General features: G+C 36.9%; 3 protein-coding genes across 17 annotated transcripts in view; 1 reads left to right on the top strand and 2 right to left on the bottom strand.

The window, feature by feature from the left end:
* The window catches only part of tfeb (transcription factor EB), a 33110-nt gene extending 29496 nt beyond the window's left edge, over positions 1-3614 (bottom strand). For all 3 annotated transcript variants that reach the window (XM_026221350.1, XM_026221345.1, XM_026221348.1), the window contains exon 1: positions 3404-3614. The gene's annotated coding sequence lies outside the window, so the exon portion shown is untranslated. The remainder of the gene's footprint in view (positions 1-3403) is intronic.
* Positions 3615-4265: 651 nt separating this feature from the next.
* LOC113055229 (transmembrane protein 183A-like) lies at positions 4266-8582 on the bottom strand. The gene is made up of 8 exons (XM_026221344.1): positions 8371-8582; positions 8168-8257; positions 7591-7755; positions 7303-7462; positions 6921-7101; positions 6770-6850; positions 6530-6685; positions 4266-5524 (listed from the first exon to the last, which is right to left on the bottom strand). The coding sequence occupies exons 1-8, from the start codon at positions 8432-8434 to the stop codon at positions 5339-5341; spliced, it is 1083 nt and encodes a 360-aa protein (XP_026077129.1). The 5' UTR covers positions 8435-8582; the 3' UTR covers positions 4266-5338.
* Positions 8583-9013: 431 nt separating this feature from the next.
* Positions 9014-26731, top strand: part of LOC113055227 (liprin-alpha-2) — an 82566-nt gene continuing 64848 nt past the window's right edge. For 9 of the 13 annotated variants that reach the window (XM_026221340.1, XM_026221341.1, XM_026221338.1 and 6 more), the window contains exon 1: positions 9014-10006. In XM_026221340.1, coding sequence (XP_026077125.1) covers positions 9758-10006 — 249 coding nt within the window. In that variant the 5' untranslated portion in view covers positions 9014-9757. The remainder of the gene's footprint in view (positions 10007-26731) is intronic. The other 4 variants (XM_026221330.1, XM_026221339.1, XM_026221335.1 and 1 more) reach the window with 2 other exon arrangements.

Genomic DNA, 26731 nt, shown 5'->3' with positions numbered 1-26731 from the left:
ACACTGTCAAATGTCAAATGTCAATAGGCATTTTTCTAAATATCTTTTGAAAAGAAGAAAAACAGAGCAAAAGTAAACTAACCATTAAAGACCACTACACAGGGTCCATCTATATTACCTGCACCAGGCATGTGCTGTGCTGTCTTTTTTTAGCGTTACAATTTTTTGCTTGTTAGATTGTATGGCATTAGCTGTCTTTTTAATGTTGGACTGTAAAATTATAAACCTTTGGTCACCACTGACAGAATAGGCTTTGTTGCACCCTAATTTTAGCACATGAAATTTAAACAGGGCTGTACACCAATATGCAAAGCTAAATGTGCCATCACATTTACTGTTGGTTAGTGAAATTTTGTAACCACACACACACACACACACACACACACAAATACATTTGAATGAGATAAATTACAATGAAAAGAAGAGAGACACATCCAAATCTATTCTGCCAGCTAGAAAATAAATGAACCCTGAATAGCGTCTTTCCAAACAGCTTCTTTTTTATGGATTATTTTATCATATTGAATTATTATGTTATATAAAACTGTCCAAGCAGACACCCGCAAAATTACAAATCTCCAGCTGCACAGAGTTCTCTCATGAACCTAGAGGTTTGATGTTGGTTAGCAAAAACTTCTCATCCCGCCAATCCCCATTGAAATGACTGGATTTTAATTGTAAAACCTCACCGAGCAATGGCAACTGTGGAAGCACCTCAAAGTCTGTGTGAACCAGAAGTTGCAACCAGCATCACTTCAATATCGTGATGTATTTATGAGTAAAACAGAATAGATTGGTGGTTGGAGGGGTGTTTTTAAGGATGTTCTGCCAAAGCCATCAAGCTAACAGAAGCAGATATTGAACACAATTTTGATTTCATTCAGATATTAAGGCCAAGAATCGATGCAAAAAGCAAGAAAGCTGATCAAGAATGCACATTTTTCGTAACGACCAAAGCAATTTGTCTCAGATGTCAAATGCTTGCACCAGGCTTTAGAAAGAGAACAGAGAGCTGTATTTGTACACGTCCAAGGTACTTTCTGCTTTTCTCAGTCAGTAATGCCATTGTTGAGAACAGCTGCTGCATTAAATGGCCCACTGCACTTTCTCTCCTTCTCTCCACGCTCCATCAGCTTCAAGTATCACCTCGGAGTAGCATTGTGAAAACAAGCAGAGATGAACAAAATTTGGTTTCACATTTAAAGGAAAGGGTTCTTCTATCTACAAAAATGTTGCGCTATTCGTGCATAATTTGATGCAAGAATTGGCCACAAAAAAAGGCACAACTTTTTTCAAAGTTATGGCTTGAACAATTTATGTGCTGATTATTCAACCAAACAATACTGAACTACAATTACATCAAATGTTGATACCATAGCAGTCTTTTTTTTTTCCTTTTGACTATTGCAGTACATCACAGCCTATATATAAAAAAGGGAAGGAATTCAACACATTCTTCATTTGTGTACACCGACGTATTGTTCCACTAAAGTACCTTCAGTAGCAGCTCATTTTCAGACAAGACCACGGGGTCATGTCTAGAATTAACGTCAGTGTAGTTTATGTTCAACTAAAATGCTCGACTTGAAGGAAGGGTAATGGAAACAAAGCGGCAGCAAGCCAACCCAAACACCAATGCACAGCAACAAATGTGTTTACCGTTGTCCTCGCTGCTTATGTGTCCATGGGTGTGTTGGAGAGGTGAGTGTTCTGGAGTTACCTTTCATCAGTCGTACTGTCTTCCTTTCTGTGTATATCTGATTCAAGTCACTCAAATGCATCAAAACAAACACATAACTGCAGCGCAACACCCTGACTTTGATTGGATTACATGCACCGGTCAAACGTGTCAACGCGTGCAATGGACAAAGCTGCAGAGCCACACCTGCGATAGGATCGTGTGTTTATCTCTTACCATCAGAGAGGAGACATAAAGCCTCCAGGTTTCTGATATGACCTGTGGGTGAACTTGATTTTCTGGCATGTCAGAAATGTTCTTTTATGGATGATTTAGCTGAACTACAGTATATAGGAAGCAGCAGATACAACATTTGGAAAGGTCCATTGAATTCAGTAAAAAACACAAGGCACAAAGCAGAATTACTTATTTGTATAGAATCCAACTTAAAGTTTAATGCAACTATCTTAACATCAATTTTTATAACACAAGTATTTTTTTTCTTGGTTAAGGTTTCTGAAAATATGTATTTCTGCATCAGCTTAATGACTCTAACAAAATGTATTTCCATTTCTTACAGCTTCATTGATTAAACGTTTCTCGTTTTCCGTGAATTTGAATGGCAGAGGCAAAGAAACACGAACAACAATCAAACAAGGGACTAACGTGATACTATCAGTTTCATTGAGCCAAAACCTCCATACATTGTTCACTTTTTCACTCGACTAAATACAGGATTGTGCTGGAAACACATACCGGTTTATATTGTCTGGGTTATCCGATACTTGAATAAACTAAACCAATGCTAAAACACACCTAGCTAGACTTTCAAAAAGATCATTAGCCCTGTGGTCAGTATTATAGTGAGAATAGTGAGTTTTATTAAGAGAATTTTGCACAATAATTAATGACTATTCACTACAAAGTAATAATTAGTATATTAACTGAAATTAAAAATGACAATTTACATGTACAGACATCCATACACTTGAATATGCCTTTTATTCATAGGTTTAATGACACTATATGGAGGTTATTTGGATGGTTTGGTGTGCTTTTTAATACAGAACTGTATACATAACTATACTGAAGTTGTCATGGTCCCAGTTAGTCTAGGAAGTGTATTTGAAGGCCTAATGCTTATAAATAACTTGCGCGCTATATTTGTACATTATGTGTAAATAGCTTACACTTTAATAGGGGACGCATATGTGAAGGCTTGCGTTGCGCTGTTCGCATTACATAAGACATATGGCCAACACTGTTTATACATATTTGGAGTTTATGCATATCAGGTATCAGTAAAACAGCAGTATATGGCTGTATGCCAACAATACAGCACAACTTGAAATAACCAAACGTTTACGTCCAAATATGTATAACCTGACTTCGTGAACAGCATTTAATTTCATATATTAATTTATATCTAATATTTAATAGCAAACACGCCAGGAGGCAAAGACTACTACATTTGAGAATACATAATCATTTCGAGCATAACTGGGTTTATCATTTTACAGTTTGAGTCACTTTTCCCTCTAACCACATGCAAGGACGTTCAAAAAAGGAAAAGTATACGCACCAACTGGGGTTCAGGTTTTTGTTAACATGTCAACTATGTATGTCAATATTGTCGCTATAGAATAAGCTGGAAATGAATGCAAGTCAAGCAGAGGCAGATTTATTTAGAGACAAGAGCGGAGCTCAGTGGACTGTATCACTTACCCGCTGAAGGTCAGAAAGTACAAAGTTGGGACGTAGTTTTTGGAAAGGAGCGATAATTGTGCAGTCTTAAACTCAACCTGGTATCAGTTCCCTCTCTATTCGTATGGAAGCGAAACTGCAAAAGAGCACCGTTATCAACTTCTCGGTAATTTCAGCCGAACTCACTCCACTGTGTGATGTTTTCTGACTTCGCTGTGATGCGACAGTCACCTGTAGGCTCTTGTGACAGCCGCAGCCACCAATCGCAGCGCTCACAGAGCAGCATTGTGGGAAATGTAGTTCAGCTTTAATGTAAACGTTTATCAATAATAATAATAAAAAAAAATCATATCTTAAAAATATTTTTTAATATAATAGTTAGACTTTGTCAAATGCACTAACATATATTAACAAAACTCTGCCTGGATTTCTTTTTCTTTGACTACAAATTCGCCTGTGCTTTAGAAGTTGGAAAATATGGTGTGTCAAATTGAATCTTTTTCCTATTAGTTCATAAAATGTATTTCCCAAATTATTGGATATATGGTCAAGTCGGTTACAGTTGCAAAATAGATCTTCACAGGGTGGAAAGCAGAAGCAAAGCAGTTGACTGTATATTATCTCAATCAAACAGATTTCTTGATCACGTCTTTCTGATTGGTCACAGTATTCACGATTTGTTTTATGTCCATATGCATTCCAGTAAGTAGAATCATATGCGTGTGTAATTCAATACACACACACACACACACACACGCACACACAGTGTATGCATGTGCAGTGCTTTAGTGGATGGCTTCAGAAGTTGTTTCAGATTGGCCCACAGGGTGTCAGTATTGATCCCATTCCTTCCCCATGCAGGACAGAAACACAAAACACAGTGTTTATGGCAGGTCTTATTTATTACTGTGAAACACCAGTGCCTTCGTTTCCAGTCTAAAATCAAAAACAAGCTTCAAATTAAAAAGAAACAAAATTTACATCACAAAAACAACTTCTGGATTTGAAAGTAGTAAGGAAATACATTTTAACTTTGGCTTTATCTATAGATTTAAGAACTCCTCAAACAATAACATTCACTTAACTAAAGACACTCATCTACAACACGCAGACGCAGTCAATTAAATGTGATTTAACTAAGCAGCAAGTATGCACAGTAGTAAAGCTGAACTCATTAGTCCCACAGAAAGTACTGAATACATACAATCTTAGCTTTTTGCCCCCAAATCGAACACCAGGCTAAAGGGTTTTCAAATGGTTTACACTAAACTTCTCCAGAGTTGTCTTGCCTTAATAGATCTTTCTATTTTTTAATCAATTAAATGGAAATTTAATTTAGCAATTTATATATTTGCAAAGAGACCGAATGAGAAATAAAGAATTAAGGTGAATCTCAAGAATGCTGTTGAAGAAAAACCAAACCCAAATACAACTAATAATTAAATCACATATGATTCAAGATTAGAGGCATGCAAACCCTACTATGCAAATGTCATAACCTGATGATGAATTTTCTAAACCACTCTAAATGGGCAAGCGTACCATATACTGGAGTAGATGCCATATTTAATGTGAACCGATTTTTGCCTTCTAAACTGAGGGTGGAAAGCAGAGTCTGTTCAAAAGGGTTGTACTGTTGTGTACTTGGAATGGGATCATTCAAGTGGAGAAATATTCCACAATTTTCAGTGGAAGGAAGAAACATCTCCAATAAAACACAGGTTGAACATGGCAGCATGACTTATTGAATCGACTTCCATTTTCTGTACTTCTACAGTGAAACAAATCAAATTAAATATGGCAGCGACCCAGACTACTGAAGTCAACTTCCACATACATTGTCTTGAGACCTTGAGTTTAGACTAAAAATCCAAACTCCAATTAAGGGCTGGTCAAAACAGGCCCAAATTGTCTTCTGAATTTTTTTTGTAATTGACAAGATTGGAGTTAATCAGTCTAATTGTATGAGAATGTGGGGTACTGAGGGTGCCACCAGTCCATGAGGCGCACGCTGTGGACAGGGTCCAGCACTACCTGCACCCCCTGTTCACCCCTTAGCTTCTTCCCTCGAATTACTGGCGAATCCTGGAACTCCAGGCGCACTCGGTGGTGCCTCATGTCTGTGCTCACATTAATGGTGAACTGAAAGACAAGGAGCAAGTGATTGATTGTCATGTATGACCGCAGCATGACTGCGTGCATTTTCACTAGAAGTAAAACATTCATCAGAAAGGAAGGTGGAAAATTCAGCTGGGTCTAGACCACTAAGCATCATTAGATCGGACTTCCACTTTCGAAAAAGAGTACAATGCTAAAGTTCCTGTGGCTACAGATTTAGCACTACAAAATCAAAGTACCATCAAGCACAAAAAGGAACAAGTTACTGAAGTCTGGAATACACTACACAACTTTTTACGACTGAACAGAATTTCAAACACTAGGCATCATACATTCAGACTTTGTAAATGGTTACAGAGAAAAAAAAAAAAAAAACTGGTCATCATAAACTAAACAACGGAGGATAACACTCGCAGACTTAAGTTGTTCCAAACTCACACTCCCCATTAAAAGATGAAAAAATAAAAACCTGTTGCAAAATCAGTATCAAACTTGATATCCTCAAACTCAAATCAAAAACTGAAGATTTAGAAATAAACGAAAAGGTAAGCCCGTGTCGATTACCGTATTTTCCGCACTATAAGGCGCACCGGATTATAAGGCGCATAGAATAGAAGATACTGCAGTCAAACGTTTGACTGGGTTTGAGTTATGCATCCACTAGATGGAGCTGTGCAAAAGGGAATGTCAACATTTTGACAGAGCGCCTTGATCCATATATAAGGCGCTCCAGATTATAAGGCACACTGTAGTTTTTTGAGAAAAATTAAAAGGCTTATAAGTGCGCCTTACAGTGCGGAAAATACGGTATGTACTAGGAGTTTTTAGAAAATCTGGAGATTCCACCTTGTGAAACTACCACAAACTCTTCCAGACTGAAAATGGGGACAAAATTAAGGCAAAAGCCACGTAATGTATTCCAGCCTTCATGACGTGATGATTAACAATCCAGAGACAATATTACGCAGTTATCCTCCTGTAATTTAACAACGTAAAAGTACTATTTGAAACATTATTTAAATCGCTCACCAAAGTTAACGTCATGCCCATCACAACAGAAGTGAAAATGAAATTGAGAGTTGTGACCCGTAGCAGATAACAGTCCGAGTCTGGATTACTGTGAACTTCTTTATACTGCCTGGGCAGCTGAAGACTCAAACTGCATCCATTTTTGCCCTTGGTTGGCTAAAAAAAAAAAAGAATAGCCGATGAAATTAAAACAGTGGAATAATCTCATATTCTACTTTTATAACAATGTAGTGAACATACCAGTTTCACAAACTTGAAGTTGAATTCCCACATCGCCTCTGACCTACTTCCAGACACTTTGTTGACCCAAAACAACAAACACTGTGGGAACAAGAAAGGCATCAACACCAAAATCCACCATTTATATGGGTTTAAAAGTACGTCTACACACCTTGGAATTGAGGAGTGTGGTAGGCGTAGATTCAGGGAGAAGAGGGCTCTTGGACACCCGCAAGCTAAAGGGCTCATATAAGTGAAAAAGCGAGCAAATCACACGGGCTCGAAGACAACGCATCTTTGCAATAGAATCTGGTTGAAGGCGATCAGGGAGGTCAGTATCAAGATTATAGTGCCTGGGGAAAGGTAAACAACAATAATAAAAACAAATATAACAGAGGAATAGTGTCATGCATAAATGCCCTGGATGGGGAACAGAGAAAACTCCAACAGAGTGCCACAGTTCTGTCCAGTTTTTCAGCAGCCTCGACTCTGTCTTTGTTTGACAGTTTAAGAGGCCCTGCAAAACATATTAATACTACTTTTTGGCTGCCTACCTTTTGTAGAGTCGTGTCCAAAATGCAGCCGTGCACGTGGCCGTCCAAGCATTCTTGCAGATCAAAGAAAATCTGCAGACGTCTTCTGGCCGAATGTACGCAGCAAGCAGAAGCCAAATATCAATGGGATACTCCTCTCCACCTAGGCTCTGACTGTTTTCTAACATTCATAATGAGAAGATATACTTAAAATCAAACTCAAGAAAACAAATATGAACATAATTGTCCTTCAGTTCCTTCATTAATCCCAGTTTGAAAACTCACTGGATCAAACAACCCTGCAGTTACCTTTGAGTCTTTTGTTTTTCTTTTTGCGGGACTCTCTGATTTCATCCCCTTCCTCTGAGTCCAGTTCATCACTGCTCTCATGGGCGGCATTACTCACACCGACTGCAGAGGAGAGCACTTCCTGCACAGGACCCTGGGATGCCTCAAGTCCACAGAGTAATTTCACTGAAACAGAATTAAAATCGGGGTACTTTTTTTTATTTTGACGCGTTGAATGTTTTACTACTAAATTATCCAACATACTGGAAAAGAGCATCTTCTTAATAGTCTGACCCAAGTTAGTTCAGGCCTGTATTTGGAGATTTATGTTTTAAATCAAACACACCTGAATCAGATAATTAAGCTAATTAAAGGTGTTGTGGTCATTGTTAAGTACAGGCAGGAGCATAAAGGGTGAAAGAGTGCACATCTGCAGTCTGATTCAGGACCTCAAGCATATTAACGTTATGACATGAAAACTCATAATTATGATTCTGTGTCAGAATTACTATTTACCAAATCAAGATTTATTTATTTATTTTCTCCCTCTTAAGTGAAGGGAATAGGCTTAACGTTATATAGATACTTCTAATTTTACCTTCTTTTTCAATTGCATTAATAACAGCCTTTTTAACTCTTCCCGACTTCACAATGGCGGGATCGGCGTTGGCATAGTCAGCCACAGTAACTGTAAGAAAATATATAAGTTAGTAACACAATAAATTAAGTTAACATAAGAATGGACTTTGACTATTATACGCAACACACATAATAACATCGGACCGCCTCGCTCTATTTTACCTGACTCCGAACAAACATCCTCGGCTCTAAATTTCAGCCGTTTTCGGTTCCCTTTCTTGGGCATGACAACAGCGGGGGTCTCTGGAAGTTTATCGAGGCAGTGTGCCCTGCCATCTTCCCAGCAGAGGTAACGAAAAACCAATAAAAATGAGGGTAAAATAAGAGAAAGCTCCTCCAGGATCTTCAGCCATTATGGAACTGACGCTCAAAGTCGCGTACATTCTCGCGAGATCTCAGAAAGCGAACGACACCCCAAATGGTTACGTTTAAAACGACAAACCATGACGTCATCTCAGCTGTTTCGAAGTCCACAGGGCAAGTTTAATAATAAGAAATTAAAGTACCAAAATTTTGCAAATAAATATACAAGGATAATTTATGTTCATTTTACATAAATTAATCAGAAATATTAGGAAAAAAATGTATTGTTTTTCTTTTTTTCTTTTATTTTTTTCTTACAGTTGTAGTTCTTTCTTTCGTTTTGTCTTTCTCTTGTTCATGAAAATAGCTGCAGAAAACTTCCATATACATAAAAGCAATACTTTTATAACTTTTTATTAAAAAAAGTAAAACAATATAGCAACTTAATTATAGATCCTAGTTGTTTCTATGAACCTGCCTGCCGCCAGAGCGCGCTGCGCGTGACACAAATCTCTCTCGCTGGCGTCTCGTGCATGACAGTCTTGTGGTTGCATGGTGCTGATGTGAGAAACTCCGATTTTATGCTGTTTGCACGAGCTGTACGGAGCCACGCCGGGTGGATATGATTTTCGCCGACGACGTGGGAGACGTTTAACCTTCACGTCCAGCAGAGCCTCGGTGCATTCATATTTTAAAACATGGGCGAATGTTTGTGGAGATAGCGGAATCGCTGTGCTTCAAGCGGGAATGAGCTTGTAGAGGGAGGAGCGCTTCGCTCGGCTCGCCGTGCAGTGAGATGATGATGATGGTGGAGGTGGTGGTGGTGGCAGATGGACTGGAGGATGCGGCAGACGAGAATCTCACCGTTTTCTGAAAGGTTAATGTCAACTGGTGGATGTTAAAAAGAAGGGCGCGAGGTTCAATAAGCTGAAATCGGAATATGCGTTTGGAGAACGCCGTGATAAGCGTCCAGCGAAATGAATTGAGTTCCAAGTCAAACTAGGTGGAAAATGTCAGATCGGAAAAGACCGACAGTCATGGACCAGAGAGGTCAAGGTGTGTGATGAATCTAGACAGTGATGCAATTATAGAAATTAGAGGATGCTTTATAAATTTTAAAATACATGGACGTGTTTAATGTGCATTTAAATGGCACTAAATATTATTAGTGCACCTCAAACCTGAATAAAAAAAAATATCAAATCAATTTCTAATTTGACTTAGACTTCATAGAACACCTAGCAATATGATGTGTGAAGTGATGCCAACCATAAATGAGGGGGACTCGGTGAGTTCCCAGAGAGGCTCTCAAAACGGCACGGATGCCGAGTCTAATTTTGAACAGCTGATGGTGAATATGTTGGATGAGAGGGATAAATTGCTGGAGTCTTTACGGGAAACACAGGAGACCCTCATCCAGTCCCAGACCAAACTCCAGGATGTGCTTCACGAGAGAGATGTGCTTCAAAGACAGCTCAACTCCGCGCTTCCGCAGGTAAACTCACACACCTGACACAGGTACACAGGAAATTAAGTAATGACTCACGATAACTTCCATTTATAGAACTTAAAACGGTGCAAGAAGCTAGTTTAATGTCCCTTTTATTAATATCTAGCTTAAGTTTAATAGTAGATTAAAGTTCCCAAGGTGACAATATTGACTGTATATATATATATATAGTTACCATGAATGTATTTGTTTTTCCAGCCCATTTGTTTGTTAAATGGCCACTGAAAACCATGGTATTAAGTGTGCAACAGTACATATCTGCTTAATTACATATGAGCCTTGGTTCTGTAAGTATTTTCCAAATAGGGATTAAAAAAAGAAAAAAAAGAAAAAAACTAGCTGTGAGGTAAATCACATCATTACAAACTTTGATTTGAAACAAAAAGCATTTTAAAATTGGAAAAAAGGACAAAGTTACCTAACAGCTTTAATGAGGGGAGATTAAAAATTAAGCATTGTGAATGCTGTAATTAACTAAAAAGCAATACATTTAAAGGATTTGAGATATAAATACAGGAAAATTCCCTGCATTACATGTAAATAAGAAATAACGTGAATTTGTGCATTTGAAAGTCTTCTTACATGGTTGGTACTGAGTGATAACTAAAATAAAAATAAAAATTAACATGTTCATCAGTTGTTGATGTAATGTTGAAATACTTCTTAAAATGAAAACGATTTTTGTAAATCCAGCGCTCCATGCTGTGTGGCTCAGTTATCTGTGTAATTACAGACTAGTGCATGTTCTTTGTGTGAATGTCCACAAAACTGAATGTGTATAAGCAGTAGGCTATTTTAGAAAGGTACATAAAAAATGAAAAAGAGGAACTGGGGAGAATCACTAAATTATGAATAATTAATAGCTATTGTGTGAATAATGTGTAATTATGTAATCAATAAAAAAAATAACTGTTGTCTGATTACGAGTAAAATGTAATTTAATATAATTACAAGTGCTTAATGTTTGAAATCTGATTACGTGATCCAGGTTACACGTAGTTAGTTACTCAGCTCTGTATATATGTATGTATGTATATATATATATATATATATATATGTGTGTGTGTGTGTGTATGTGTGTGTAAAAACAGTTATAAGATTTATTGATTATATGCATATTACATACTGTAATATGTTCATGTCATACACATGCTTCATGGGAGTGGATGGGTGCAGTTGGCTTATTGGTGGAGATTCCTTTGCAGGATCATGCATAATGTAGTTTTTTTACCTGAAATGCCACTGTTGGCTGATGGCCACAAGAGCATACACCATCGACAAGCTTGCAGCTCACAATAAGTCTGTCTTTATCAGTTTCTGAATTATGGCTCAAAATGAAATCCCCTAAAATGAATAGATTTTTATTGCTTGAACCCTACTTTTTACACTCTATATAAAACATTCACTCATGTCATCAATTTGTACTTTAGGTCGACTTGGAAAGCTAATTTGCTGTGGGTTGGTTCCCTTGCAAAAAATAAAATAAAATAAAAAATAGCATATTTTTTTAAATAGCAGGTTTCTGATGTGTCAGTAAATTCAAGGTCTGTTTTTAAAATTTCTTGAGAATTTTGAAGGTTGAAGATTTTGTGTAACCTTTCTATGGATACTTCCAAATGGATACGACAATGAGAAAAAGTTTCCCCATTGTTTCTGACTTAAATAACTGTTATTATGTGGTGGAAATGTTTAGCAAATGTGATGGTTATATAAACCAGTTGTCCGGTTTCCAGATTAGCTGTTTCTGAAGAGGAGCTAAAACCAATCAGTTATTCATTTTGGGTTTAGCAGTTTCTCAGACCCACTCAGTTATGGGAAATGCATTGTGGTACAGCTGTTGCCAGGTAAACTCTTGTTTTCACAAAGGTGCATCATTTACTGGAATTTCCAGTGTGTCAGAAACATCAGTGGTGGTGATTGTGCTTGTATCCCAGTCAAATAATGGCAACAAGGTTACAATTTAAAGAAAAGCCTTACATTTTTACAAAATGCATCAAAATTATTTACTTTTTTCTTGTGAGGTGTAAGCACTGCATGCACTCTAAGCGGTCAGTTGAGCTTCGGTTCAAATAATAAAGGACTGACCGTAGATGGTTTGCACTATTGTCTCTTCTATATCATGTTGTTCTTTTTGGTCATTCGCCAAGTGCCAAGGACACAAGTGATATTTATCGATTCATCCTTCCCCCTGTCTCCCAACCTCCAATTTTGTCTTCCACACAAGTGATGCAAAAGCAGCTTATTATCAGTTTTCTGTATGTCATCCAGCTCATCCAGACAGTTAATAGTCGGGTTAATATGAATCTTCAGGAACTCTCTGCCCGTGGAGAATTTTAAGACTGTTACTTGCAAACTAGTTTAAAAGGCGCTGACTGAACCCTGTAAGCTGAGACCAGGACTAGCTTTTGTTGTTGAGAGATGTCTCACTGTCTCTAGAGGAAAATTGGACTTCCTCTCTTGTTTCTTGCATGTCTTGGACTGTTCAAAGCAAAATGCCTCCTTTCATCTGATGCATGTGAGACTGTTGCTAAGAGGCCAATTAATGTATTTTACAGATAACGTTTACATTAAAAACTCCTGACTTATCCTCAAATGACACTGAACCTCTGACTGTTAGCACTTTCTTGACATGGCAAGCTCTAATCTTGTGTTGATTGAATTTCTGGGTTCAAGGGCATATTTTCTTTTTTTTTTTTTTGTCCATCTTGAAACCGAGTCATGTTTATAAGGTACTGAGATGATGCATGCAAAGAATGCTTTTGAGGATGAAAAGCTAGAGAAGGTATTTATATCAATTCTTTGGATTTTAGTTTGAGGCACTTAGTAAATAGTCTATATCTCCAGATCTGTTTTGCATTATTAATGGTATCTGACTTACACTACTGTTCAAAATTTAGCTTAAATATTTTTTATGATTATTATTTTAAATAATTCAATTTAATTTAGCAGATATTTATAATCTTACAAAAAAATCTATTTTTAAAATAAATGCATCACGGTTTTCACAACAATATTAAAAAGTTAATGTACCAAATCAACATTATAATATATATATATATATATATATATATATATATATATATATATATATATATATATATATATATATATATTATGTGTATATATGTATATATTATGTGTATATATGTATGTGTGTGTGTGTGTGTGTGTATGCAATAATATTTCACAATACTGCACTTTATTTTTTATTAAATAAATGCAGCCTTGGAGAGTATAAAAAACTGTTTTACAAAAAAATAAAAACTGACTTTGTTTGAAGAGTAAAGTGTATATTTATATCTGTAGTTATTTATTTTTTTTACAGAAATTCTTATCACAAAGTCTCACATTGTATTGTATTGTTTTATTTTATTTTACCAGTCGATTACTGTGTATCTTAATTCAGTTCTTGACTGTAGAATCAGGTCACATAGAAAATTATACAAATCCCAAAATATCAGTTCTGTCAGTTCAGTTTAGTCTATTTATGATTCAACGAACTACGTCCTATTTGCATTGTGTTGTAGTTTCATAGACCACTGTAGGTGCAGTTGGTTGTTTCATTGAGTCATTTAGAACACCACCTTTCTTTTTGTCCATAGTGTATACGAAGCTAATTATACCTTGCAGAGGATGATCGCTTCTTCTTTTGGAGGTCTGTAATTGCTGTCAGGCAGTTAATACGGGTAGGTTTGCAAACACAAAGCTGTGCTTTTAACCCTGTAGTCAAGTGAAGCCCTGGAAATTCATCTGCACTGTGTTATCGATTTTGAGTTTATTGTTAATGTGTGGCATGATCACAGTATTGATGAAGGTGATGATACATGAACAGACTTGATTCTGCAGGGTCATCTTAAAGACAACTGGTGAATCCTGTGCACTCGTGGGGTTTACCAAGGTGCTGAGTTAGCATCCTCCTTCTCAGTCTTGAGTTATAGTCTCTCAGGGATGTTGGCTTCTCAGCAGTGCTGTCACTCAAACGTGTTTGCCCATTCAGGGAGAACTGGAGTGCAGATGAGGGCTGGGGAACTGTCCTAATGCCATGCACTGAGCGGGGATAAAGGCCAGACCGTCTCTCTCTGCTGTAGGGACGAGCTGTGTGATGGTCAGAGGCACTGGCATGTGGAGATGGTTCTTGAGTTGAGCAGTTAAATCTTGAGTCATCTGCTCGCTTCTGTAGAATGGAGGTCAAGTGTGGGATTGTTTTATTTGGCCAACACACCAAGCTGTTGTTCTAAGAAGTCCTTGAATAATAAGCTGTACTAAATAGCAAAAGTGATCCGTTTGATCGCCGTAGCTCTGTGTGTGATATGTGGCTGGGTGGATTCTGCAGCAGTGTATGTCTGAAACACAAGAAGCCTCTGTCAAGTCTTGCCCGGGAGAGTTGAGACAGCTATTCTACTTCTATTTGCTTGGGTATCTGATGAACACTGCCTTTTGATGTCCTTTTCCCTGTTTGAAATAGATTAAAATCAAATTCCTTTGAAAATTGTCAAACAGCAGTGCGATTTTCAACTTTTTGATGAAATGTGATGTTTAATGGCTTCAAAGTGTGACTGTAAATACAGTAAAATGTAGTTTAAATGATACATTCTTCCAGAATTTCTTTTCTTTTTTTCAAAAGAACATATAAGGAAAAATATTACATTTTTAATTTCACTTAATAAATTTATTTAAAATAAATTTAATATGCATGCCATTCAAAGTTTTGGGCTCATTAATTAATTTCTTTTGGGGGAAAAGTAAAGACTCTTACATTGCTGTTAATGGCTGCTGAAAATTAAGTTTTTCCATCACATTAATATGTTTTAAGAGATATGGAAGACTTTTTTTTTTTTTAATGAGATTACTGTCATTAATATATTTTTGATAAATACATAAGATAAATATTTTGAGTATATTCAGAAATCGGATCCCAAATGAGTCTTTAGCAAACATAATAGCAAAATAAATTATATTGTCACTGAAATTTCAGCAAATCATGGTTTTTCGATATTCCCTAGCCTAGCCTTAGTTTTCCATTTTTTTGTCTTAAGTTCTCAGAAAAAAAACGGTCACTGGGTGGTACCTTTTCAGGTAGACTTTTACATGTTATTTACCCCAAAGGGTTGGTGTGTGTGTGTGTGTGTCTATATATATATATATATATATATATATATATATATGATTATTATTAACTAAAGCGTACATATAAGTACTTAAATTATACATATTGAAAGGGTACCGCTCCAGTAAAGAATTTTTACCTTTTTTATAAGAGTATACAGTATCTTAATCCTTACAGCGTTAATGTTTTTGATAACAGACCCCAGAACATCTGGCTAATGAACCCCTGGAATAACATGAGCTGTTTTTCACTCAGCATTCCCCAGCTCTCAGTGATAGATGAGCTTGATCAATAGATGCTATTTTCTCATCACTGCCTCATTAGAGGATGTCTCAGTTTTGCAGAGTCTCTGAAAATGTACACTTTACTCTCAGAGAACAGTGCAGTCCAGATGACGGTTTAATTTTAGGCAGCTGGGCCAATATTATAGAGACAACATGATACAGAAAATGCCATTGCTGTTTCTCTCTGCCGGGATAATTATGTTTGATCAAATCAACAAATTCAGTTTACATTCGTTTATAATACGAGAAGGGAACAGTACTAAAGTATCCTCACACTATTGCAGACTGGTACCATGCCAGCACAGGTGTGAAAACAGGATCACATGGCTTTTGGCAGCTACCGTAATCTCCAGCGTGACCCTCCCTCAGCAGCTGATTTGACCTCACACATCCCACTTTTTATTTGTTTGGACAATGCAACACTCTTTAGTTTCATTGATTTATCTTTATTTACTGTATAGATTTCGGTGCATACTCTGTCAAGCATCCATAAATCCTTTTCTTTTGTATTCTTGTGTTTTTCAGGAAATTGTTTGGTTTCTTAATATTAATGCGAACCACCTTGACATGAAAGTATGTTAGGCATTTAGCACTTGAGATCTTTTAGGTTCAGCTGGCTTGTGGTTTCTATTGCAGCTGATTGAAATTTGGATCTGCCCTTTCACATCATTTTTCTTCTGCTGCGAAATCACACAGATGTTTTATTTTTATTTTTTTTTATTCATTTTTGTGCATGTAATTACATTTCTTGAACCCTACTCCACTAAAATGGAGCACCCTGAAGCATGTGGCCGGCTTATGTCTGAAGTCATTTGTGCGCTCGAGCTTGCAGCGCACAGCCGACTGTACAGAAGTGCCGGAGAAAAGGACAATATTCTCACTTGATCTCTAACAACATTTTCCCATTTTAGTATTTTCCCCAGACGGCTTTACAAGTACAATTAAGTAAAACCATGCTCCTGTTTTCCCAGACAAAATAACTTGTGTTAAGCTGCACTTTTAGCAAACAGTTCTTATATAAAAAATATATAAAAAAAAAAACACCTTTTGTGCAGTGGAAAGGTTCCATGGAGGTTAAAGAAATTCACCCCAAAATGAAATCTTGGCTGAAAACTAAGGTAATTCCAAGTAACGAAAACATTTGTTTCGTTAGGATTTTTTATTTTTTTTTATTTTTTTACATCACTTGCTCACTGATCGATCTTCTGCAGTGAATGGGTGCCATCAGCATGAGAATTCAAAAAGCTGTTAAAAACATAACAATAATCCAAAATGACTCCAGTCCATCAATTTACATCTTGTGAATTGAAAAGCTGTGTGTCTGTGTGAAACACATTTATAATGAAGTTGTTTTTAACTTTAAATCCTCACTTTCGGTCCAAGAACTCTATCCCCTGTTGTCCTCTCACATCAAAATCCAACAACATATTTGTTTAGAACTGTTTTGGACTGTTTTTTCTTGTTAACAGTACTTCATCCTCACATATGTTTCTCCTGATTCAGACAAGATGACTTTTTCACTGGATAAAGCAATCTTATGGAAAAGAGGATTCGTTTGAAGTTTCACTTCACAAGATGTTATTTGATTGACTGGATTTGTTTGGATTATTGTAATGTTTTTATCAGATGTTTGGATTGTGATGGCACCCATACACTGAGGATCCATTGGTGAGCAAGTGATGTAATGCAAAATTTATCCTAATCTGTAGATGAAACAAACTCATGCACGTCTTGAATGACCTAAGGATGACTACATTTTAGGCTAAATTTTATTTGTGGGTGAACTATTATTTTAAAGGTTCTTCATGGAACCATAAATGCCAAGGACATTTACTTTTATGTACTTTTATGATGTTATTTGTTGACTATATCTGCACCAAATGCAATAATGATTGTTTCAGGCAGGTTTCCCAAAGAAATATTGGAAGGAAAGGGCTGTTATTAATCCAAGATGGCTTTTCTTTGTTATGTTTTAGTATTACAGCCATTTTGCTATCTATAGCTTTATGTTAACACCAGCTGTGAGAGGAGACAAGGGCCCTTGATAAATAAGAGAGGCAAAATTGATTCGCAATTTCTCAAGGACCTTTTCCTTCAAGAATTTAACAGTCTTAGGGTCTCTTGTGGGATTCTGAGATCTAGGGTTGTAGAACCAACCATACAAAAATCAAGAAGAGACTGTCACGGTGGACTGAGTTTATGATTGTCATGCCAATGTTTGTCATGTACGGACCCTTAAATAATTCTATGTGGAATTGGTCTGTAATCTTTGGTGTGTTCTCCTCCAGGCGTGATATGAGCGTAATGCCGCTCAGATGCTGTGACAGAGGATTAGGAAGGGAGCTTTGGTGACTTGACTAAAAGTGAAAGAGTGTAGCAAAGTCACAGAGCAAGCGGGAGAGTTTTTGAGTATCTTAAGGGATTAGTCTTAGGGCAGTTACTGTGTGCGGGTCTGTGAGATGTTTGGAGACAAGGTGTGAATTGCAGAGTTTGGGAAAAAGTGCAGTTTGACAGCTTTTTGTAGATCATGCTAAATGTTGACTTGCGTCACATGCTAAAATTGAAAGCGTTTTTGTATTTTAAGGAGAATTACACCGTATAGGCGAGCAGAGAGGAGAATGCAAGGAGTGTAGACTCGCATGACTTGCTCTATTTTTATGTTTCGAGATGCTGTGACTTTTTTGTGTGTGTGACTCATTTTATGCAAGTTTTTATATAGTTAGGAAATAAACTGGCTAAATAGCTGCCTATTTTGGCGTTGTGACAAAGTGAAGTTATCAAAAATATGGGATTTATAGGGAAAAATCGAAGTTAGCTGGCTCCTTTTTTTGCAAGGGGGTGGATAATCCATGAAACAGTTGACAGGAAAGGTTTTTATCAGAATATAGGCTATATTTCGTTTCATTAAGCCCTGTCAAATCTTTAAGGTCCTAATGAATTAAGAAATGCAGAATGATAGATCTTAGAATAAATATTTAGGGAAAAAAGGCTGTTGATTTAAAAATAATTACAGTCTAAAACTGCTGAAGTATAAGAGAAAAAAAGAGTATTTTCATTATTGTTGAAAAGATTTTTTTAGCACCAAATTGGCATATCCAACCCTCTACAATGCATGTAAATCACACACATATGCGACTAAATTTCCATGCTAGGTGACCAAATAATGTCTGTAAATTGCATGAGAGCTTTAAAACGCAATATTCCAACTTTGTTCAATGGATGAGCAGCATATTTGATAAATAAAGATTAGCTGATTTGGTGGAATCATTCAGAATATATATATATATATATATATATATATATATATATATATATATATATATATATATATATATATATATATATATATATATATATATATATATATATATATATATATTAGTCGGGAGAGTAAACAAAAAAAAAAAAAAAGTACAAGCCAATGATGATTATTTGCCCAGGTGTGCATAGAAGGGATGATATTAGTATGATTTCTGAAGGTTCATGTGACAATGAAGACTGGAGTAATGATGCCGAAAATTCAGCTTTGCCATCACAGGAATAAATTACATTTTAAAATATATTGTTTGATCATGTAGGAAAGTAACAGCACAAAATCACATCCTCAACAAACTACTTGGTTAGCAATACATAATCAATACCAATAAAGTTAGAGGATTCGTCATAGGAATTCTTTAGGAACATACTAAACAAATATGCAATTGAAAAACAATTAAGAATAAATAAATAAAAAGACAAAAACAAATACAAACGATACAACAAAGATGCAAGTTATATAAACGGCTTTTATTTTATTTTATTTTTTTAGTAACAACTTTTCTTACCCCAATTTGGGGTTTTACTCTATAGTACAAACAGCTAGTAAGTCGCCAAAGTTTAACAGTAAAGTTGAGTTAGTCGCCAAAGTTTAACAGTAAAGATGAAGGTGTTTCTTTGTTTTCTGTGCTGCTCAGCCACATTTGAAGCTCTCTGCCGGCCACACCCACGGCTGGTGTCTTGTGATGTCCCCGCTGTGCCATGCACAACCCTGACTAGAGTTCATTCCTTTGTGCGATCACGTAAAGACTCTTGAACACTAATGAAATATTGCTGTGAGTGCTTTCATGCAGCTTGATGCCATCTCGTAGCCTCTGTAGGTTTGCCAAACCATCTGCCACCAAAGGCTCTCTGCGCACCGAGATGCCAATTTGTCCCTTCTTGCCATCAGATGGGGTGACATGGAAACTGTCACATCTTAATGAAGTGCAATCATTCATGTTTTTTTGTTTTGTTTTTTTGAGTACCTTGCATGAATTTTTAGGAACCCAATTTGGACTATTTGGTTTAAACAAACATTATTTTTGTGTGTATTTACAGACAGATTATTCCAAGCATAAATGAATGTAGAGATATGATGACTAATGCTTCAGTGCTGAACATTCACAGTCCTGGCACAATAAGGATCCATTCACGAAGCACCTAGATAGCTAGTAAAACAGATTTTCTTCTGAAAAGGACAACATGCTCTGTCATTGTTGGCCGCTCTGCCTGGTAAGCTTGCAGTGTATGATCTGTCAGTATAGATGTCCAGAATAGTACAGAAGCACATAATATGTCAGGCATGTTGATCTGTGTGCAGTACATTAACTTCAGCTGTCCGTCACTCAGGCCAAGAACAAGAAAGCATTTCCTCTTGAGGGCTTAACTGTCAGTGTGACTGCAGTTTTTCAGAAAACAGCCCGTTCTAAACCTTCTGCAATGCTCCCGCAACATCAATGGAGTGTCAAACCGTTCTGAGCCCCAGCGCTCTTTAAAAAGTCATAGTGGTAGCATTAGCACATGGTGAGGAGGCTGTATGTGGGTATTTAAGGATAAGATGTAAAATTAATGCTTAGTTGATTTAGCTTGAGAGTTTCTAAGAGATGGATGCATAAATCAGATGATGATATTGGGGAAAAGTACACGGAAGAGGCTAATGAATGTTTCACAGCGATGTTTTTTTTCTCCTGTCCTCTACTTATACTGTTTGCTATGAAAAAATGTTTTTTTTACAGCAAGTTTTTTTTTTTTCTTTTTTTTTTTTTAATCTTATCATACCTTATCTCACCTTGTTTCAAGCCATTTTATACTGTGGCACACGCGGAGCAGTTGGGGGTTCGGTGCCTTGTTCCAGGGCACCTCAGTCATGGTATAGCCAGCCCGAGACTTGAACCCACAACCCTAGGGTTAGGAATCAAACTCTCTAATCACTAGGCCACGACTTCCCGCTTATTTTCTTCTCTCTTCTCTTCTTGTTTACACGTTTACTCATTATATACATTAGGCTGGATTTAATCTTTTCCCAAGATCTAAGATAATTCTAAAATAAGAATGGCTTTGTTCAGATGTAAGGACCTGTGAGTTAATGTTGTGGAAATAGATGTGATCTACTTCACCCTTTCATCTTTCTCTCTAACTTTATTTTCTTCTATTTGCACCTCGGTTGTGGAACGCTTTGCCTCCTTCCATACGCTGCTTGGATTGTGGGGAAATTTTAAAACCCAGTTGAAAACTCTTCTTTTTAAAGAGGCTTTTAACTAGACTGTAGGCTGGCCTTATGTGTACTTCTGTTTATTTTGATTATGTGCTGTAATGTATTTATAAGTGTTGTGTATTCTAACTATTGTTGTGAAGCACTTTGTGATTTTTATCTGTGAAATGTGCTATACAAATAAATTTTACTTACTTACATACTTCCATAACTGTACCGTGGTACAATATACAATATATTGATGTATCGAACACAACACTACTACAGTGTCTTTCAGACACCAGGCAATCCATGGATTTTCTTCTAGACAATTTAGACCAGAGCACAGTAGTAGCTCAGTAATGCACTAGTGTGTATTTTTGTGTACTGTAATCAAAACACCCAATTCAAAGGCATAATTTATCAGTTTGTCCGCTGCTGCATGACATAGTAAAACTATTTCAGTGTTTGACATCACTGTGATTAATCACTCGATGTTGTCATTGAGGCAGTCAACAGTAATATCATTGGCCATTACACCCGCCCCCACGGATAAGCCGAACATGGATGCGATAGCCTCATTTCATTGAGGAGCCAATGAAAGCATCTCCATTTCTTACTGGACTGAGACAAGTTGACAAGGAAGATTTCATACACGAGATGGACTACTTGAACTCGCTTTGGATCCTTTTAGGGGGATGAGCGTGACTCATAGTGGCATCTATTTTAAAACCGGATCAGTGAAGAGTGGGTCAAGGGCAGGAGGGGGGTAGTGGGGAAAGATGTGTCAGTGGGTAAGTGCCCCTAAATTTAGCAAACTGTGCACAATTGTGTACATTGTTTTTAATGTTAGTACATGTTTTTGCATGTTAAGTTTTACATGATAAGTTAAATTAGTTTTATATCAGAGCAAATGGATCATGATTTTAAAAATAATGTAAACGTTGGTGAGCAGCCAGTGTATAAAATCATTCAAATTATTTGGCTAAAGGTTAGTCATGAATTATTAAATGAAGCATTTTTCCCAAAATGCTAGCTAGTGTTTCAGATGCTTCTGGGTAAGCTGTGCCAGTTGCTTTTGCTGTATCGAAAATAGTATTACAAATCTGTCTTAAAATGCTAACACAAATTTATGGAAAATAAGTATTTGGAATATGGTTGTGTTTATTTAAAATAGGGTTAGGGTAAACCTTAGGTTAACCCTAACCCTAACCCTAAGTCATGTGTTTATGGTCCTATGTTATAGATACTCTAATTTCAGTTGATTATCCTCTGTTTCATATCCGTCTCATTTCTCTTTGCTTAGAGGACAACTTAAATACAACTTGGGACACTAAAGAGTTGCACAAACATTTTTGTTCACATTCTGAACAAATTAGCATATATTAACATTCTTTTGGTTTTTAACCAAGTGTATTTATCCTAGTGAATCCAAATTTAGTCTTGTATTTTGCATAAATTAATCTTGAACACTTGAAGCTGGTATGGTGTTAAAAAGAAAAGAAAAAGAAAACAGCTTGGGTGGCACAGTTTACTCCTCTCTCTACCCTAATACTTGAGCAGACACATCACTTCATAAGTTTCCTTTCTAGATAGCATCTGTGTTATTTACTGACATGTTAACAGTCCCTCTCTACGACAGGCTTGAGTTTGTGAGTTAGTATTATCTCCCACCAGCCTGTCCATTCACAGAGCTGGTTTATTGTGGCATGTCATGGAAGACACAACAATTATAGGCAGCCACAGCTGAATATTCAATTAGACACTGTCTATTTCCTTCATGACTTTCACAGGGATAATGACACAATTTAATTACATTAAAATGAGCTCTCTTTTTTGGCTGTCATAAACATTGTTTTGCTCACGCATGCACTTGGAAACACATTCACTAAATGATGTTCGAGTATTTAAAAGCATTTCCAAATCCTTGACTAATACGCATAGTCCTGGCATATCCTTGAATACAACCCCCGAGACATCAAGACATGCACGTTGCCAAGAAGGTGCCAAGCTGGACTCAAAAATCAATGGAGAGGAAAATATCTCAAAAAGGTTCAAGTAAATTTCGCTTCTGTCATGCTAAATAGGTCATCCACTGAGCCAGACATAAATGTTTGCATGCCCCAAAGGTATAGTAAGAAATAAAGAAAATATGAGCAGTCAGACATGCTCTGTTAAAGGAACCAGTCAGTTTATGTAGCATAGCAATCATGTGGACAATTACATGGTAACATAGGAAGCGTGGAGTGTAGCTTAAGATGCTCGATTATAATTGTTGAATAATTTGATTCTGTAAAGTCGGGCTAAAGAAATCAACTTAGGCAGGCAAGACTTTTAATGAGGTCCTAACTGGGTTAATGATTCCCGTTGGGAGAGAAGAGGTAGAGGAGATGTTACCACTTCTGAAAAACTTTGAAAGCGGTTTTACATAAGTTTATTTATGGGTTAAAGTAGGCCTGCACAATTAATTAAATGCAATTTGTCATATGCATCTTGTCAGTAAAGCTGGTTCTGTAATCAGTAGTAAATCTCCAGCACGCGCTTTCAGATGGAGTAGCATTTACTACACAGAGCAGTAGTTCACTAAAAAGCTACGCAAAACTTGCATTCATAATTGCAGACAATATAAAATAGAAGAAATCGTTCTGCGATTATGAAAGCTGTTTGTGTAGCTTGTCAGTGAACTACGGCTCTGTGTAGTAAATGCTGCTACATCTGAAAGCACATGCAAATACCACATTTAATAACATCTTTTTATTATAAACTCATTTCATAATGTCAGGCGAGTGTTTGAAGTAAATCCTTCTGTGCGATGATGTGGCTTCTTACAAAGAATAAGGCACGCAACATATTTTATGGTATTCTAACTATACGAGATGAATGGATCAGAAACTCAGTGGGCCTGTTTGACTCATGGTCCTAAAAGTCTATTCGAAATTTGAAAGAAATCGGTCACTGAGGGGTGATATTGCATTCACAGTGGCGTAAACCATTGTATATCAAGCGGTTTTTCACACAGACACACAATATTTATATTGTAGGATAGTCCTCCTCATTCAAAACAACTTTCCCTCTAGGACCACTGCTGTCAATCAAATCGTTTGTTAAATATATTCGAATATGTAAAAAGCTTTAGCGAACTAGTCTTAGGTTTTCTCACTCAATCTCGAAAAAAACCCTGAAGTACAATTCTCTAGACTCTCTAGGTCAATAATTACCAAATAATGTTGAACTTTAACCTTTGGGTAACTATAAAGGGGTCGTTAGAAAAGGGGTCTGTCCAAATATGGCAAATTACCTGAATTCTCCAGAAATGCTTTTTTCATCATTTATTTAGGTGGTTATAGGCTTGTTAAATAATATATATTGTTGTTGTTGTTTTTTTCATATGCGCTTAAATGCCTTAAAGCGCTTCAACACTGATAATTGCTGCTTGCAGCTATATACTTTTTTAATTCTGTTTTGTTGAATCTTTGGCCTCTAAAATAAGTTTGTGCTACAACGTCATGCAGCGTCTTCCTGCAGCACCCAGTACCATTTTGCATTTACTGGCAAGAAAGTGCTTCACTTGCAGCCAGAGCCAGTAACACGCTGCTGACCCACTAAAGCTTCAACCTCCAACTGTCCTCGGGAAAAAAAAAAACACTTGGCAAAATGTAATACTTACTTTTCTCACAGTAACATACCAACTTTCTCTGTCTCACATGCACAATGATGGATGCTTCTGTTCATGCCAGAGCAGTTCACTGCGTAAAGAACTGCCAAAGTCCAACATAGTCCCTGTAAGCCAAGCCACCAACTCCTGGCAGCTATTTTCCATGTAGGCAAAAGACATACAAGTACAGCTGCTGCGAAAGATTAAATTCTTAGTGTTTTTCAAGAATGCATTTCTGTAGCATGTCAAATCTACAGTAAACAAAGGTATCATAAATTAAGCTTCATATGCTACATCATGCTCTAAGAACTATTTTCCAGACTGGTCTAGCTAATGTGCATGTGTGTTCCAGTGTGTTCCGAAGCTCTGAAAAGTGAAGCCAAACTGTTTCGATTACACCCAGGTGGCTGGACACAGTATAGGTTGTAAACCCCTACCTCTCCATGTAATCTAATGGGACGTGAGACAAACTAAATTATCAAATTACACTTTATTTTTATTTTTTTTCCAAAGATGTTTTCCATTATTTTAGGTAGTGCTCATCATGCTGATGTATGTTCAAGTGTTAAAGGTCCCCTTCTTCGTGATCCCATGTTTTAAACTTTAGTTAGTGTGTAATGTTGTTGTTAGAGTATAAATAATATCTGTAAAATTCTAAAGCTCAAAGTTCAATGCCAAGCGAGATATTTTATTTGACAGAATTCGCCTACAAAAAACGACCCGTTTGGACTACAGCCCTCTAGTTCCTGCAGTAATGACGTCACTAAAACAGTTTTTTGACTAACCTCCGCCCACATGAATTCACAAAAATAGGGGCGTGGCCTTGTTGCGCTCCGACGGAGAAGGAAGAGCTGCATTGGTGTTTGCCATGTCGTTGAACCGCTGTTATTTTCATCTCGGAGTCCAATCATCTTTTTTTGGGCTTCCCATGGACGCTGTATTTGGAGATTAATGGTTACAATTGATGTTTAACTCGGTTCCCGAAAATTATAATCCACATGTAAAACTATGTGCAGCACATTTTGCTGAGGACAGCTTGCTGAGGACAACTTCCTCAATCTCAATAAGTATATAATGCCGGATTCGCAAAAAGATTATTCTTGCAAGATGGAGCAGTTCCCTCTTTGTCTGGAGAAGGTGTTGTTTATGGACCACAAACTGTAAGTGCATTTTATTATTTAAGTTGGTGCGTTTAACAGTTTCTGTAACTTACTACACAAAGGGCAACGCTTTAACTAAATGTTAGGGCTGTGCAAAAAAACAAATGCGATTTTCATGCGCATCTCGTCAGTAAAAACCCTCCTGTGATTATAACTACATCTCCAGCACATGCTCCTGCCCTCTTGCTTCTCAAAACTACTTCAAAACAAGTCCAATCGCGTTTCCAGGAGGGCAGCGTGCGCTCAGCTTCTGTCGAATCACAACACAAGAACCGCTGGCCCAATCAGAACTCGTTACGTATTTTTGAAGGAGGAACTTTATAGAACAAGGAAGTCATCAGCCCGTTTTTATGACAGTGAAAACAGCTGCATATAGATAGGTGAATTGTGTGAAAAATACTGTGTTTTTTTACACGCGAAACATGAACACGTTATATTGCACACTGTAATCACAATCAAAGCTTCAAAAAAGCGCAAAAAACTGGACCCTTAATTTTTCTAATAAGTATGAATTAGTTATTTGATGCTATAAAAAATAGGGTGTGGTGTCATGATTGTGATCTTGTCATTGGGTCTGCGGGAGTTTAGGTGGACTTTGATACCGCAGCTCCACCTCATGATCACTAATGCACAGACTTGGGCTCTAAATGAATCACTACTGCAGTAACTGCACAGACTCAGGGATGACGTCATTTTCGCAAGATGACAGTGGCCATACTGAGAATGTTTGGCTTCACTTTTCTGTAGTGGAAGAAAATGGAGACCCATCTTTTTTTTTACATTCAATGGTGTGTTCTAGTGTAACAAGAAAAAGGCTATATCAGGCATTTAGCTCCATTTTTTTCATCTATATTGAGTAGGGCTAAAACGATAACAATAATTCTTACCGTGATATATTATTTCTCGATAAAATGATAACAAGAGTAATGTTTATGTCCCAAAAACGGAAGCAAACTGCCACACGGACCATTTATCCACTTGGGTCAAAGTAATACAAATGACACAGATGACAACTT

This window comes from Carassius auratus, chromosome 36 (genome assembly GCF_003368295.1).
Source record: "Carassius auratus strain Wakin chromosome 36, ASM336829v1, whole genome shotgun sequence".
In the NCBI taxonomy this organism is placed as follows: Eukaryota; Metazoa; Chordata; class Actinopteri; order Cypriniformes; family Cyprinidae; genus Carassius; species Carassius auratus.
Note: the sequence above shows the minus strand (reverse complement) of the source record. Positions and strands in the feature narration are given on the sequence as shown.